The 14628-nt window shown below is 38.4% G+C and overlaps 1 protein-coding gene across 5 annotated transcripts in view; it reads left to right on the top strand.

Moving 5' to 3' along the window:
• Window positions 1–14628, top strand: part of Focad (focadhesin) — a 295918-nt gene that overhangs the window by 188710 nt on the left and 92580 nt on the right. For all 5 annotated transcript variants that reach the window (XM_034503044.2, XM_076934681.1, XM_076934682.1 and 2 more), the window contains 2 exons: window positions 5364–5481; window positions 12421–12606. In XM_034503044.2, coding sequence (XP_034358935.1) covers window positions 5364–5481; window positions 12421–12606 — 304 coding nt within the window. The remainder of the gene's footprint in view (window positions 1–5363; window positions 5482–12420; window positions 12607–14628) is intronic.

Below are 14628 nucleotides of genomic sequence, written 5' to 3'. Positions count from 1 at the left end.
AGGGGTTTTGCCAGTGCATGTGTTGCCCATCCACTCTGCCATTTGTTCTAAGAATCACTATAATATGATATGATACCATTTGTCATTCTCAGGACTGAAGGAGTCCTATTCAAAAGGTTATTGATGGTGCTGGAGAGAAGGCTCGGCAGATAAGAGCACTGGCTGCTTTAACAAAGGACCCAGGTTCAATGCCTAGCATCCATAAAATAGTTCACAACCTTTTATAGCTCCAGTTCGGGAGGATCTGGTGTTTCCTTCTGATCTCTACAGGCACCTCTCATGCAAGTGGTACACTCATACATGCAAGCAGAACACCCATGCAAATAAAAAAAAAAAATGCTTTGCCTGTAATCCAGACTTGGGAAGCAGCAAAAGGAGAAGTGGGAACTCAATCTCAGGCTCAGCTACATAGCAAGTTGGAGGCTAGCCTGAGCTCTATGAGACTCTCTTTCAAAAAGAGATCCTTTACCTCCCAAGGCAAAAGGGCTGTTGCCTGGGCCCATCTCTTCAAGTATTTCCCCTAGATTAGTTTCAGCTTCTCGATTCTTGCGTTAAGGTTTTTAATCAATTTTGTGTTGATTATTTTATTAGAAATAACGCTCTAGTTTCAGTGTTCTTTGTAGATATGCAAAGTCCTCTTTTTCTTTTCTTTTCTTTTTCTTTCTTTCTTTCTTCCTTTCTTTTCTTTTCTTTTTTTTTTTTTTTTTTTTTTTTTTTTTTTTTTTTACCACTTTTTGTTGAGGAGACTTTTCTCTAATACACGATTTTAGCCATTCTATTGAAACTGGGTATATTTAGTTTTTTATTCATCTGTGGTTTTTTTTTCATTTTTTTGTGTCAGTATTAAGCTGTTTTTGTTTTTATGGTTCTGTAGTATAATTTATGATAATTTCCCCTCCATTCCTCCCCGTCCTCAAGATTACTTTGGCTTATTGGAGTTTCTTGTCCTTGAATATGAATTTTAGAATTATTATTTTCTCTTTCTGTGAAGAATATGATTAGACTTTTGTTGAGGATTTCTCAGAATCTCTGTTCCTTTTGGTAACTTGGCCATTTTGAAAATATTAATCTTAATGATCTGTAAAATTGGATGTTTTTCTTCTTCAATGATTTATATATCTTTACTTCTTTGGCCTGGTTATTTCTAGGTATCTTGCTTAGGAAATGGGTACTGTGAATGACATTGTTTTCCTTGTTTATTTCTCATTGTCATTTAAAAAACTATTACATTCTTTTTATATTGCTAGTTTTCTAAAAGTATGCCAGATTTAAGATGTTTTTCTGGTGGAATCTTTAGGTTTTTAAAACATAGCATTGTCTATAAATGTGAATAATTTATTTCTTCTCCTCTTGTTGTACTCCTTTTCCTTCTTTCTCTTGTCTTATTGATTTGGCTATCATTTCAAGTACTAAATTGAATGATAGCAGATATTGTAGAAAACATTGTCTTCCCAATTCGAGAAAAAAAATGCTTTCGTTTTTCCGTATTCAACATAAAGTTGACTCTAGTTTTCTGTCTATAACTTTCATTGTCTTAAGGCATTATTCTGTTTCTGATTTCTGCAGGGTGGGAGTTTTGAATGAAAGGGTGTTGAATTTTATGAAAAATTTTCTACATGTATTAATTGTGCAATTTTTTCCTCTGGGATTTTTTATGTGCTATATTTTTACAAATTTTCAGAAGATTTGTCTTAGCTCACATGTGTGAATGTTTTGCCTGCACATATGTGCACCACATGCATGCTTGTTAGGTGGATTCCCTGATAATGGGGTTACAGATGGCTCTGAGCCACTGGATGTGTTTTGGGGATCAAACCTGGGTCTTCCAGAGCAACAGGTGCTCGCCAGCCCCTGTTTGCTATAATTTTATGTGTTAAATTGTTTTTGATGTGAACTGAATGTTTTGAACCACCCTCTATTCCTATAAACCCAGCTTGGTCATAGTGTTTCATCATAATGTTTAATCCCTTTGGTGTATTGAATTAGGTTGCAAGTATTTTATAGATGTGTTTTACATTTATGGTTACCATGGAAATTGGCTTATTATTGTTTTTCTTGTTTCCTTATCTGGTTTTGGTATCAATTTAATACTAGCTTCATATCATGAGTTCACAAGCAGTCTTTTCTGTTTTGTGGAGTAGTTCAAGAAGTATTGGTGCTACTTAAAAGAAAATGAATCTATCCAGTCCTGGAGTTTCCTTCGTTGGGAGATTCCTTTTTTTTTTTTTTTTTTTTTTTTTTTTAATTCACCATACAGCCCAATTGCAGCCCTTCTCCCTCCTTTCCTCACACCCTTCCCCTATCCTTCCATGCCCTTATCCTTAATCACCTCACACCATGGATACCAACTCACCTTGGAACATCAAGTCACAGTTGGACTAGGTGCATCCTTTACCACTGAAGCCAGACAGGACAGTCTAACTAGGGGAGAGGGATGCAAGGGCTCTTAACAGTGTTAGAGACAGCCCCAGCTCCAGTTGGTGAGGGACCTACATGAAGACCAAGCTATACATCTGCTACAAATGTGTTGAGGGTTTAGGTCCAGCCCACACTTTTTTGGTTGGTGGTTCAGTCTCTATGAGCCCCCATGGGCCCAAGATAGTTGTTTCTGCAGGTCTCCTTGTGGTGTCCTTGACCCATCCAGCTCCCTTAATCCTTTATCCCACTGTTCCACAGGACTCTTAGAACTCCACCTATTGTTCAGTGCATCTGTTTCCAACAGCTGCTGGATGAAGGCTCTCAGAAGACAGTTAGACTAGGCTAGGCTCTTGTCTGTAAGCATTAACAGAGTATCATTAATAGTGTCAGGGGTTGGCTCTCTGTTCGGAGATTCTTTAATTGAGGCTTCAATCTCATTTTTTCCATCTTCTTTAGTTAATTTCTGTATATGATATGTATGTAGAAATTTATGTATTTCTTCCACATTCTTCAATTTATTAGAATATTTATTTCAGCACTTCCTCTGGGTTTCAGTGGTATCTATTGTTTTCCCTTTGCTTCTCCTAGTTTCTTCTTTCTGTCTCTTCTATTTTATTTGGTGATGTCTTTGTCAATGCTATTTATCCTTTCAGAGGGACAATTCTTTTTTTTTTTTTATCAGTTCTTTAGATTCTCAGTGTTTTTCCTGTTATTTCATCAAATTCGATTTTGATCATTTTTTTCATACATTTATTTATCAGGTACATCTGGAAGAGAAGGGCACATGAGTGTTGGCACATGTGTGGATATCACAGGACAAGTCAGTTTTTTCTTTAACTTTATGGGTCTCAGGGATCAAACTCAGGTTTTTGGTCTTTGTAGCAAGTGCCTTATCCCACTGAGCAACCCCTTGCACCCCTTTATTATTTCTTTTTCTCTTTGACATTTTATTTTATTGCTTTTAATGATTGAGTTATGTTCCATTGCATGGATTTACTTCAGTTTGCTTATTAATTCATAAGCTGATGAATATTTGAGTGCCCTTATATTTGGGAGCTATACCAATAATGCTTCTTGAACATTTGTATATAAACCTTTGTCTGCGCATAGCCTTTTGTCTATTTTTGTTATATACCTAGGATTGGAATTCCTGGGCTTTATGGAAATCATTTTACTGGTTTCCCAAAGGTTCTTGATGTTTAAAACCAAGAAGCACGTCAGAGTGACAGCGAGCTAGCTCTCTTATTCATCTAATTTTCAGTAATTAGGAGACTCTAGTACTGATTAGAATTTCAAAGACAGTTCTCAATCATAGTAAACTTAGAAAATTGCAACTACAAGCCAGAGACACTTGGGAAACCCTGCTTATCAGAACTAAAGGTTCTCTTTGTGTCAGGGTATCTCTGATAATGTAGTATCATAAACTAATGTTCTCATACCCTGTCTGCACTCTGCCCAATTGTTATTTCTGAAGTGTGGCTGGCTTAGTCCTCTTAGAGCTAAGTTCTCAGTGTTGAATCTAATGATGTCTTGTCTGGAGTACTCAGGAGGTTAAGCTGCTTCAAGTAGTGGAGATAACTCTCCCTCTGGCTGAGCGGCCTCGCTGGAGTCAGGTTATTATACATAAGAGAAGCATTTGCTGTCTGTTTTCTTTTATCCTTCTGAAGACTCCTGACTCAGTGCAGTTGCTAATGAAATGGTGCTTCGGGGACCCATGAAGAAGGCAGTCTGCAGGAATTGTTAATTATTTCTAAAAATAACTCCCAGAGACAGGCAAATGGTAACGACTAGGTTCTGGCACTTTATGGTTATAGCAACCACTTTTCTGTATTTTGATTCCATACCCTAATGGTTAATTATCTCTGCATGGACATTATGATGGTGTGTCACTGAAAGTATTAAAAATTTAATTAATTGCCTTACCATTATGTTATAGAAAGTATGATAGTGCTAATCTTATGTTCTTATTTTGGTTCACACAAAGCGAAGTAATCACAAAGCAACTGGAAAAAACTTCAAAATACAAATTACACATGGTAAAGCAAAGCTCCTGATTACTGATTTTAGTGTTATTTTCTGTAGCAACTACTGCTAAGTCCAAAGAATGTCAAATAAAGCATTTGCCATGTCACAATCTTGTCACTAGAAGATTTGAAACTTTGTTTTAGAGATATAGTTGGAATAACAATTTTTAAAACTTTAAATTTAATATTTGTGTGCATGCATGTATGTGTGTGTTACATGTGCATGCAGCCATGGAGGCCAGAAGAATATGTTATAATGCCAAAAGCTTGAGTTATAAACATGGGTGAGCTGCCCAGCATGGGGCTGAGATCTAAATTCAGGTCCTCTGGAAAGAAAACAATTGCCCTTTTCTCCTGAGCTGTCTCTCTAGCCTCTAAAATCTCAAATTAAAAAAGAAGTCATATAAATAAAATATTTAACTATAAAGCACAATAGCTGAACACTATTGTGCTGAATATGTCAGTGTTGACGTCTTTACTGTGTGATGTTTTATTTGTTTTCTATAACAATTGCTTATGCTGACTTATGATGATATTCTTATTGTATTGCTATCAGTTCATTAAATGGAACTGAGATCATACCAAATAAAATGAATTTACCATTCAGTCAGTCTGGGACACGAGTGTGTGAGGGAAGACTGAGGCAGAGTTGCTCTATGACTGTCTTAGAATTCACTATGTAGACTAGACTGGCCTTGAACACACAGAGATCCATCTGCCTTTGTCTCTGAAGTGCTGGGATTAAAGTTGGGCACCACCACACCTGCTGTTACATGAAGGTATTGTTAAAATTTTATTTAAATAGTTTTTGGTATTGAAGAGTGATTATGTCTAGGACAATTTTTAAATCTTAACATAGAGTCAACAAAGAATATATGTTACACATCTTGTTTTCATTCTCTCTGTCATTACTTATTTCAGATAAGGCCAGAAATGCCTGTTCCTGATGAGCTGGATGAAGAGGAATCCGTGGACCTTTCCATTCCTGGCTCTTGCTATCTCAGACTGTTGCCCATCACTGCTCCTTCGGTTTTACCAGGTGACTCCTGTTTGACAACCACAGGCCTGGAATTTTCCAGTGCTTTTGCCTGTCTGGTAGATTGTAGGAGCTTTTTGTTTGTTTGTTTGATGTGCACATGCTGTCATTTACTGTCACATAGATACTTTCTAGCTGAAATGCTAAGTGTACCTGTGTGTTCTAGAGGGACATTCTTAGGTAATATGGTGTTCTAACCATCATAAAACCATTAGATGACAGTAACATTTCGCTGACTATAATTGTTCTCAATGAGAACTAAAATTCATTTCAAAAGCTGTTTATTGTATAAAACAGATTTACAGTGGAACTTCAAGCCACTGCTTTAATTAGTGCCTCTTTGTTATAAGCTAAGTGAGAGAAACATCAACTTTTGAGATATTTACTTGTGGTTTTATCATTATGAATTTATTTTCTTTTTAAAATTAAATTTATTTATTTATTCCATTACAACCCAATATCAGCCTTTCCTCTCCTTCAAGTACCCCTTCCTTCCCCTTTTGAGGAGAAGACCTCCTCTGGGTGTTAACTCCCTCTCCAGCCCTCCCCAGCACATCCTGCTGCTGCAGAGGACTAGGCAGATCCTCTCCCACTGAGGCCAGACAAGGCTGTTCATTTAGGGGCGTGGGATTCAGGGGCAGTCCCTGCTCCAGTCGTTTGGGGGACCCTTCATGAAGACCAACCTGCTCATCTGCTACATATTTTCAGGGGGCCTAGGACCAGCTCATGCTTGTTCTTTAGTGATTCAGTCTCTGGGAGCACCCAAGGGTCTAAGTTAGTTGACTGTTGGTCTTCCTGTGGAGACCCTATCCTTTGGGGTTCCTCAGTCTTTCTCTTAGCTCTTCCATAAGATGATTCAAGCTCCATCTATTGTTTTGTAGAGTCTCTGCATCTCTTCCCATTGACTGTTGTGTGGAGTGAGCTTCTCAGAGGACAGTTATGCTAGTCTCCTATTCTTTCTTTTAAATATTTTATTTTGTTATTTTATGTGTTTGGGTGTTTTGCTTGCATGTATCTCTGTGTACCATGGGAATGGTTGGTGCCCGGGGAGGTATTACAGACAATTATGAGCTGCTGCATGGGTGCAGGGAATAGAACTCAGGTTCTCTTCAAGAACACGAACTCTTACCTGCTGAGACATCTCTCCAGACCAATTTGTTCTTTCTATAAAGTATATGAATCACAGTATTAAAGTTCAAGAGCTATAAATTAATGGCTACATTATTTGTATATTATACAAAAGTAAATTAATTTAAACAATGGATCAAGGTGTGTGCACTGATACACACAGGTGGGGTGTGCTGATGAGGCAGAAGCAGAAGGTCATGGGCTAGACCAGGGTTAGACTTTTTGACAGGTATGTTAGATTTGAGGCTTATCTGGTCTATGCAGTGAGTTCCAGACCATCCTGGGCTACATGGTGACCCCATGTCATCGTTGTCATCATCATCATCTTCATCATCGGAGTCATCGTCGTCGTCTCTCCTCCTTTTCTCCTTCTCCTTCTCCTTCTCCTTCTCCTTCTCCTTCTCCTTCTCCTTCTCCTTCTCCTTCTCCTTCTCCTTCTCCTTCTCCTCCTCCTCCTCCTCCTCCTCCTCCTCCTCCTCCTCCTCCTCCTCCTCCTCCTCCTTCTTTTTTAATAATTTTAAGGATCAAATTATGTGGTCATTGGTTTTGATATGAAGTTTATTAGACTGTTAGTCTCTAAGAGGCATGCTGTGCATGTGTGTGGTGTCCACACATGTAAAACTTTCACTGCCTGTATTTAAGTCTTACCTGAGAAACAGTAGGTGATTAAAGCTGAGATATGGACTATGGGCTGCGATTAAAATTTTATATTATTTAAAATTCATCTTTTGGTTATTAAAAATTCCTTAAAAATTTCATAGATGATCCATTGTGATAACTGAGATATGGATTATGGGCTGTTATTAAAATTTTATATTACTTAAAATTTATCTTTTGGTTATTAAACATTCCTTAAAATTTCCATAGATAATCCTGTATGATTGGAAGCTCTTCAGTGTTAGCCAATATTTTGCTTCTTTTGTTCAAATTCTGCCTTGAACATGTACACATGCAAACACTTAAGTTTTAAAAATGAGGTTCAATAAAAGAAATGTTATAGCTTCTCAACATAGTCATTGTTATATGTGATTCTAGCAATTTATAATGTTAATATCTTTTTTTCCTGGATTTCATGACAAGTAGAGATTTCCTGGAAATTTAGCCCAGTGTGTATCTTTTATTTGTAGACAGAACTCCTGTCTGTCTCTGACTCCTTTCTTTTTTAAAAAAAAAATGGTTATTTTATTTATTTACATTTTAAATGTTATCCCCCTTCTCTTGCCCTTCCCTGCCTCTATGATGTTGCTCCCCCACCCACCTATTCACTCCTGCCTCACTGCCTTTTTCCCCTTCCCCTTCTTCCCCTTTCCCTTCTTCCCCTTCCCCTCCTTTTCCTTCCCCTTCCTCTTCCTCCTCTTTTCCTCCTCTTCTTTCTCCTCCTTCTCCTCTTCTCCTTCTTCTTTCTTTTCTTCTTTACTATTCCTCTTCTTGAACTATTTTTTTTTTTACCTGTGTTGGTGCTTTGCCTAGATGTATATAAGTACATTGTATCTGTGTGCACCTGGTACCCATGGAGGACAGAAGAAGGCATCAAATTTCCTCGGACTGGAGTTACATATAGTTGTGAGCTGATGTGTGTGTCGTGGGAATTGAACTCTGGTCTTCTTCAAAAGCAGTATGCATTCTTAACCATGAAGCCATCTCTCCAGGCCCTAATAATTGATCTTTTAAAATTCTAGCTTAAAATTGTTTGTACTAGAGTCCTGTTTGGATTTCTCCAGATACTGTGAGTTTGTAAACTTTTAGATTTATATTTTTATTTTTTCATTTAACATAGTATGTTTAAGATCCTTATCTTAGTTCTTTATGCTAACTTTTTTTCAGTTGTTGGATGATTTTCCATTAGATATAACTGCAGTGTTAACATGCTCACCTTGTTGTGTATAGATTTAAGGAAGAGGCCAAAGCCAAGGCTGCAGAGAGCAGGGAGAATGCTGGTTACTGGCTCAGTTGCTTGGGAAAGATGGTGTTCTGTGTAGTGGCTCCATTCAGGGGCGCGCATCTTATCCTTACTTTACATCTGCAGGAGGGAGTCGAGAGGCTTTTATTGACCACAGAACTAGATAAGTAGACAGCTTTCCGTTGCTAGGACAGTACACTTGCAAGTGTATCTTCTCTTTTGACATATGTGCTTGTCCCCTTTGTCAGAACGTAGTTCTTCCCGAAGAAGCATGAAATCACCCTCTCTTACCAAAGCACTCCTGTCTTCACCATCACATGACTCACACACATTTTTTGAGAGTATCAAGATTCATCTCACTTTTATATTAATAAGAAGCTCGTACCAATGAAAACATTAACTTTGAAATCAAAGTAAATTTTGTACCATTTAAGAAATTATAACTTCATCTTGATAATAATTATACAGATTTCTACCAATAAGTTATGGCTATGCAATAAGTCCTAGCTAATCCTCCCTGTTCCAACAAAACCACTACTTTTCCCTAGAAAGACAGACCATTATTAACCACATTAGTCCCCAAGCCCAGGGAATAGGGGCGCTGACTCTTCTTTAACTTCTTCAAGCTGATTACGGGCGTTGAGATATTAGAAGAGGGGTTGGGGGAAGAATAAGTTGATAAGCCTCTGATGCTGTGTCTTCACTGAATCCAGATGGAATTCCAGGACATCGGAGGTTTGGGCAGGTCTGCTCAGTATGCTTGATGAGTAGATACACCAAGGCTGTGTATTCTGCAATATTCATTTCTCAGAACAAGTTTTAGTATCAAGAAAAAAAATTTTTTTCCCCCTAGGGGGCTGACATTTTTTTAAAGATGTTGGTTCTAACAACTTTTCTTTTTTTTCCCCCTTTTTAAAATTGGTTGTAATATTTACATTTCAGATTTTATTCCCTTACCCCACTTCCTCCTACCACCCAGAAACCTCCTATCCCATCCCCCTCCTCATGCTTCTATGAGGCAGTGACCGCATCTACCCCGCCCCCCCACAATCCCCTTCCCACCCTCACATTTCCCCACCCACTCTGTGTTTATTTTTTTATGGGACCAAGAAATTCCTCTCCCACCTATGCCCAACAAGGCCATCCTCCTCTACATATACCCTGGAGTCTTGGGTCCCTCCCTATGTGTTCCCAGGCTGGTGGTTTAGACCCTGGGGGGCTCTGGTTGTTTGGTATTGTTGCTTTCCTCCTGGGGTCACAAACCCTTTCCGCTCCTTTAGTCCTCTCTCCAAGTTCTCCATTGAGAAACCCCTGCTCATATCAGTGGTTAACTGTGAGCATCGTCCTCTGAGTGGACTCACACACATTTCAAAAAGTTTGTGCTCAGACTGAGCTTGGAGCTGTGATACCTGAAACACATCATTCAGGAATTGGAGTACATAGTCTGTGATTACATAGCATTCATTTGTTTAAATATTATAGTCATGAAGATCATTACAAAAAGGGCTTCATGCTCAATGGAATAATTGAAGAAAGTTTAATAAAGTGGTTCTTTATAATTGTGTTTGCATAGTTTATGGAAATTCATTAGAATCATCAATGAATCATCAGAGAATAACTAAGGTCCTTTGGTCTGTGTAGGGAGGGTAAAAGACGTGTGTCACAATAGAGCTGCCTAAGGGGAGACAGCCTTCTGAATAAGGGTGTAGGCAACCTGTAGTAACCTGTTGGACAGTGTCTAGGGAATAAGTTCCCCAACTTCACCATGTTTTCACTCTTTGATCTCCTGCCAGTGCCTTTCATTGGTTGACACAATGAGCAACCTTTTGATGCATTTCTTACAGCTTAGTTCTGGAGGCTACAGAGCAGTGTTGAGAATGGTAGAGGGTAAGTGTGGAGGAGTCAATAGAAATTCTTTCCAGTAGATGTTCTCAGTACGTGTTTGTGTGTATGTGTGTGTGTGTGTGTGTGTGTGTGTGTGTTGTATGTGCATGTTTATGTATGTGTGTCAATAGACCAGAGCTTAATACTTTGTGTGTATGTATATGTTCATGTGTACATATGTGGATGCATGTGTGTAGACTAGCAGTTGATAATGTGTGTGCGTGTTATATGTATGTCTATGTATATGCATCTATGTGTATACACCAGAGTTGATATTGTGTGTGTGTGTTTTATGTGTGCATGCCTATGTATCCGTGTGCACGTGTATAGACCAGAATTGACATTTTGTGTGTTTTATGTGTGCATGTGTATAGATTAGAGATTGACAATGTGTATGTATGTGTGTGTGCATGTTGTATGTGCATGTCTATGCATGTGTGTACATGTGTATAGGTTAGAGATTGACATTGTGTGTGTGTGTGTGATGTATGTGCATGTCTATATATGTGTGTGTATGTGTATACACCAGAGATTGACATTGGTTGTCTTCTTCAATTGCTCTCTTCCTGACTTTTTGCGACAGAGTTCTTTGCTTGCATCTGGGTCTTGCCATTTAGGTAGACTGTCTGGCTAGCAGTTTGCTGGCATCCTCTGTCTTTGACTTCCCGATGCTGGAGTGGCCATGTGTGTGCTGCCTCACTTGCCTTTTTATATAGGTGTTGGGGATCACATTTATGTCCTCATGCTCTGCCATGTACTTTACAAGCTGAGCCACATCCCCAGTCCCTCTCCTTACTTTGCATGTGTATGTTTGGTTGCATCTAGGAGATTATATGGAAAGATAAAAGGACACTTAATTATTGGGCCAGTGAACACTTACTTTAAATCATGGTCATTTAAAGGAGACCTTGAGGTAAAAATATTCCTAGTCAAATTTGGATGTGGCTGGGTGAACCCTTGTTTTTTGTTCCTACTGGAGGAACGTGCAGTAGTTTTCCCTTTTTGTTTTTCCCACTGTGGTTAGTTTAGCTTTCATGCTTTGTTTTTATTTCTGTATTGAGCAGCCTCTAGTGGTCCTTGAGGAAATGACACTCAAATGTGAACCCATCCTCTTACCATTGGTTTTTGACATCCTGTCTTCTGACCCTACATTTTCCTGTTGTTTTGTAGTAGTTTGTACAATGTCAGATAGCAAAGTGGGTTTCATTAGCATAGCTTCTTTTGTAGACAAATGAAGTAAGAAATGAGTTTTTTTAGTTTTTAATACTTGTGATAACATTGCTACAGATTGGGCTTGGTCCTAACAGATCTCTCTAAAAACATCCAAAGGACAGGGGGACTCATTCCGTGAAACAATGTGCTTCAGGTAGACAGCCAGCAAGTCTCACGTTCCTCTAGAGCACATCAAGAATATTTTTTTGTAGAACAGAAGGGGCTATTTATGTCATCTGGAACATAGCAGAAATGAGGCCAGAGGGATAGTCGTGATGATTCTTTATTTGAGGTCAGAGGCTGTATAACTTTTGTTTATTTGTTTGTTTTTGTTTGTTTGTATGTACAGTAAAAGCTATTGGATGGTATTAAGAACATAAAAAGCAACTTCAGCCTCTGGCTAGAGGATGCTGCAAGTGTGATCATGAGGAAGAAGAGACTAAAGATGCAGCTTTTATGTTAGTATATTTGAGAAAGGGTAACGATAATAACGAGGCAGGGTTTCATGAGAATGGTTGTAAAAGAAGGATTCTGAAGGTGGAGGCACAAGAACTTGCCAATAGATGATATGTAAGAAATGAAGAAGTAAGAATGGATCCCAAGAACTAAGAATGAAAACTAGGAATTCCTGAGCAGTGTGACACTTTGTTCCAGTCTGGGAACACTGAAGGAAGAGACGCTGCTCAGTGCTTTACTTTTCACTTGGTGAAGTTCAACCTGAAGTAGAGCTGAATGCCTGCATGCCGGGTGAGAAGGAGTGCACCTCTTCTGGAGTATCACATTTATTTGGGTTTTGAATTCCTCTTATTTTATTCCAGCTTTGGAAGAATTCTTTACCTCTCTTGTGAGACAAGAGATGGTGAATATGCCTCGTGGGATATATCACTCTGCATTGAAAGGAGGCGTCCGCTCAGACCAAGGGAAGACAGTAGCAGGAATCCCCAACTTTATATTGAAAACATATGAAACAAACAAGCAACCAGGACTGAAACCTGGCCTGGCAGGTAAGACTACTGTACAATAGTGAAGTGCAGGTTTCTAGCGTCGTGTCTTAACGTGTACTTCCATGTAGACTTGTAATAGGTTACATGGTAGGACATTGCTAGGCTGCTGCTCACATTTACACACAGCTGAAAAAGTTACAAACAACTGAATTGAAAAGGAATTCAAACAATGTAGAAGCAAAGACAAATAGATAGCTTCAAATTCCAGACTGGGGAGACTATTTTAGACTGTTTTCCCCACTTGGAGCATATTCACTATTCTAGCTATAGACTTGATTGGCAGCTGGCTCAGGTAGAGGTCAGGTCTTGTTGAAGAAAAGAGCAACCAGTGGTCAACAAATATATGGAAACAATTTTAGTATTCTTAGTTATCAGAGAAATGCGAATAATGGCTCCATTGAGATGCCAGCTCAGCCCAGTCAGAAGAGCTATTACAAGAAAAGAAACATGAAATAAGAATGAAGACATAGAGAACAAGGGATACTTATCACTGTTGTTGAAACTGTAATTAGCTTAGCCACTGTGGAAGTCAGCATAGATGTTTCCCAGAAGGAGAGAACTAGAACTACCACACAATCCCAGGTACCACTTGTTGGTTTTACGAAAAGTAATCAAAGTTAGAATGTAATGTAGTATACTTGCACTTTTGCATTTATGAAGACATGTTCACAAATCAGCCTGTGTCCATCAACAGATAAATTAGCATCACCACTACAATCACCACCAGTAGCAATAATGGTAATAATAATAAATTATTATATAAATAAGATTATATAAATATATAATATAATATATAAATATTATTATTATAATAAATCATAGTTTATAAACCTGGATTTTTTTATTCTTCCATGAAGATGAGAAAAATCGTGTCATTTGCAGGAAAACTATATGTCATTATACTGAGCGACATAAGTCAGATTTAGAAGGATATACTGCATGTTTGTAATCTAGATTTTAAAAATAGGACATGAAAGTTGAGGACACTATTTAGGTAGAGGAAGGGCACTAAGAGGAGGCAGGAGCTAAGAGGTGATGGAATTAATGTGATCAAAACATATGATGTACATGCACAGAAATGACACAGTAGAATAAATTATTTTATACAGTGAATATGCCAATGAAGATACTTTATTAGATACCATATAAAGATACCATGTAATAGTTTGTAGGATGTAGCTACAATGGTTTTTTGTTGACTGCTTGTTTTTCTCTGTGTGTACATAAGTATGAGCAAGTGATATATGTGTGTGAAGATATACTGTGTGTGTGTGTGTGTGTGTGTGTGTGTGTGTGCACGTGAATGTATTCACCTATGTGTATGTTTGTGGAAGACAGTGGAGAACATAGTATGCCTTTATATATTACTTTCCACCTAATTCCTTTGAGACAGAGTTTCTCTCTGAACCTGGCTCTGTGCTAGTGGCTAGCAAGCCCTAGGCATTCTTATGTTTCCATCCCCACAGTGTTAGAGTTACATGTATACAAATGGCCATGGTTGTGTGTGTGTATGTGCGTGTGCATGTGTTAGAGTCCAAATTCATGTTCTCATGCTTTTACCCACTGAGCTACCACAGTGGTTTTTAGAGGGAAATTGTCTTACTTTGCTTTCTGTTGCTGTGATAAAACGCTGTGACCAAAAGGAAACTTGAGGAGGGAAGGTTTAACTTTACAGTCTATAGTCTATGATGAAGAGAAATCAGGGCAGGAACTCAGGACAGGAACCAGGAGGTAGGAACTGAGGCAGAGACAAGTTATGGTGCTGTATGCTGGCTTGCTTCTTGGGGCTTAGCCATATGCTTTCTATTTAGACCCAAGACTACCAGCCTAGAGTTAGCACTGCCCACAGTGGGCTGAGCTCTTCCACACTGATCATTAATACTAGAAAATGCCCTACAGACTTGGCTACAGGCAAATCTCAATAGAGCTATCTCTTTACAAATAATTCTAGCTTGTATCAACTTAAAAAAAATTGTCAGCACAGAAATGTGCACTTTCAATATACATCTTAGAAACAAGGAA

Source organism: Arvicanthis niloticus, chromosome 5, assembly GCF_011762505.2.
Source record: "Arvicanthis niloticus isolate mArvNil1 chromosome 5, mArvNil1.pat.X, whole genome shotgun sequence".
Classification (NCBI taxonomy): domain Eukaryota; kingdom Metazoa; phylum Chordata; class Mammalia; order Rodentia; family Muridae; genus Arvicanthis; species Arvicanthis niloticus.
The sequence above is the reverse complement of the archived record's forward strand: the minus strand, read 5'-3'. Positions and strand labels throughout refer to the sequence as shown.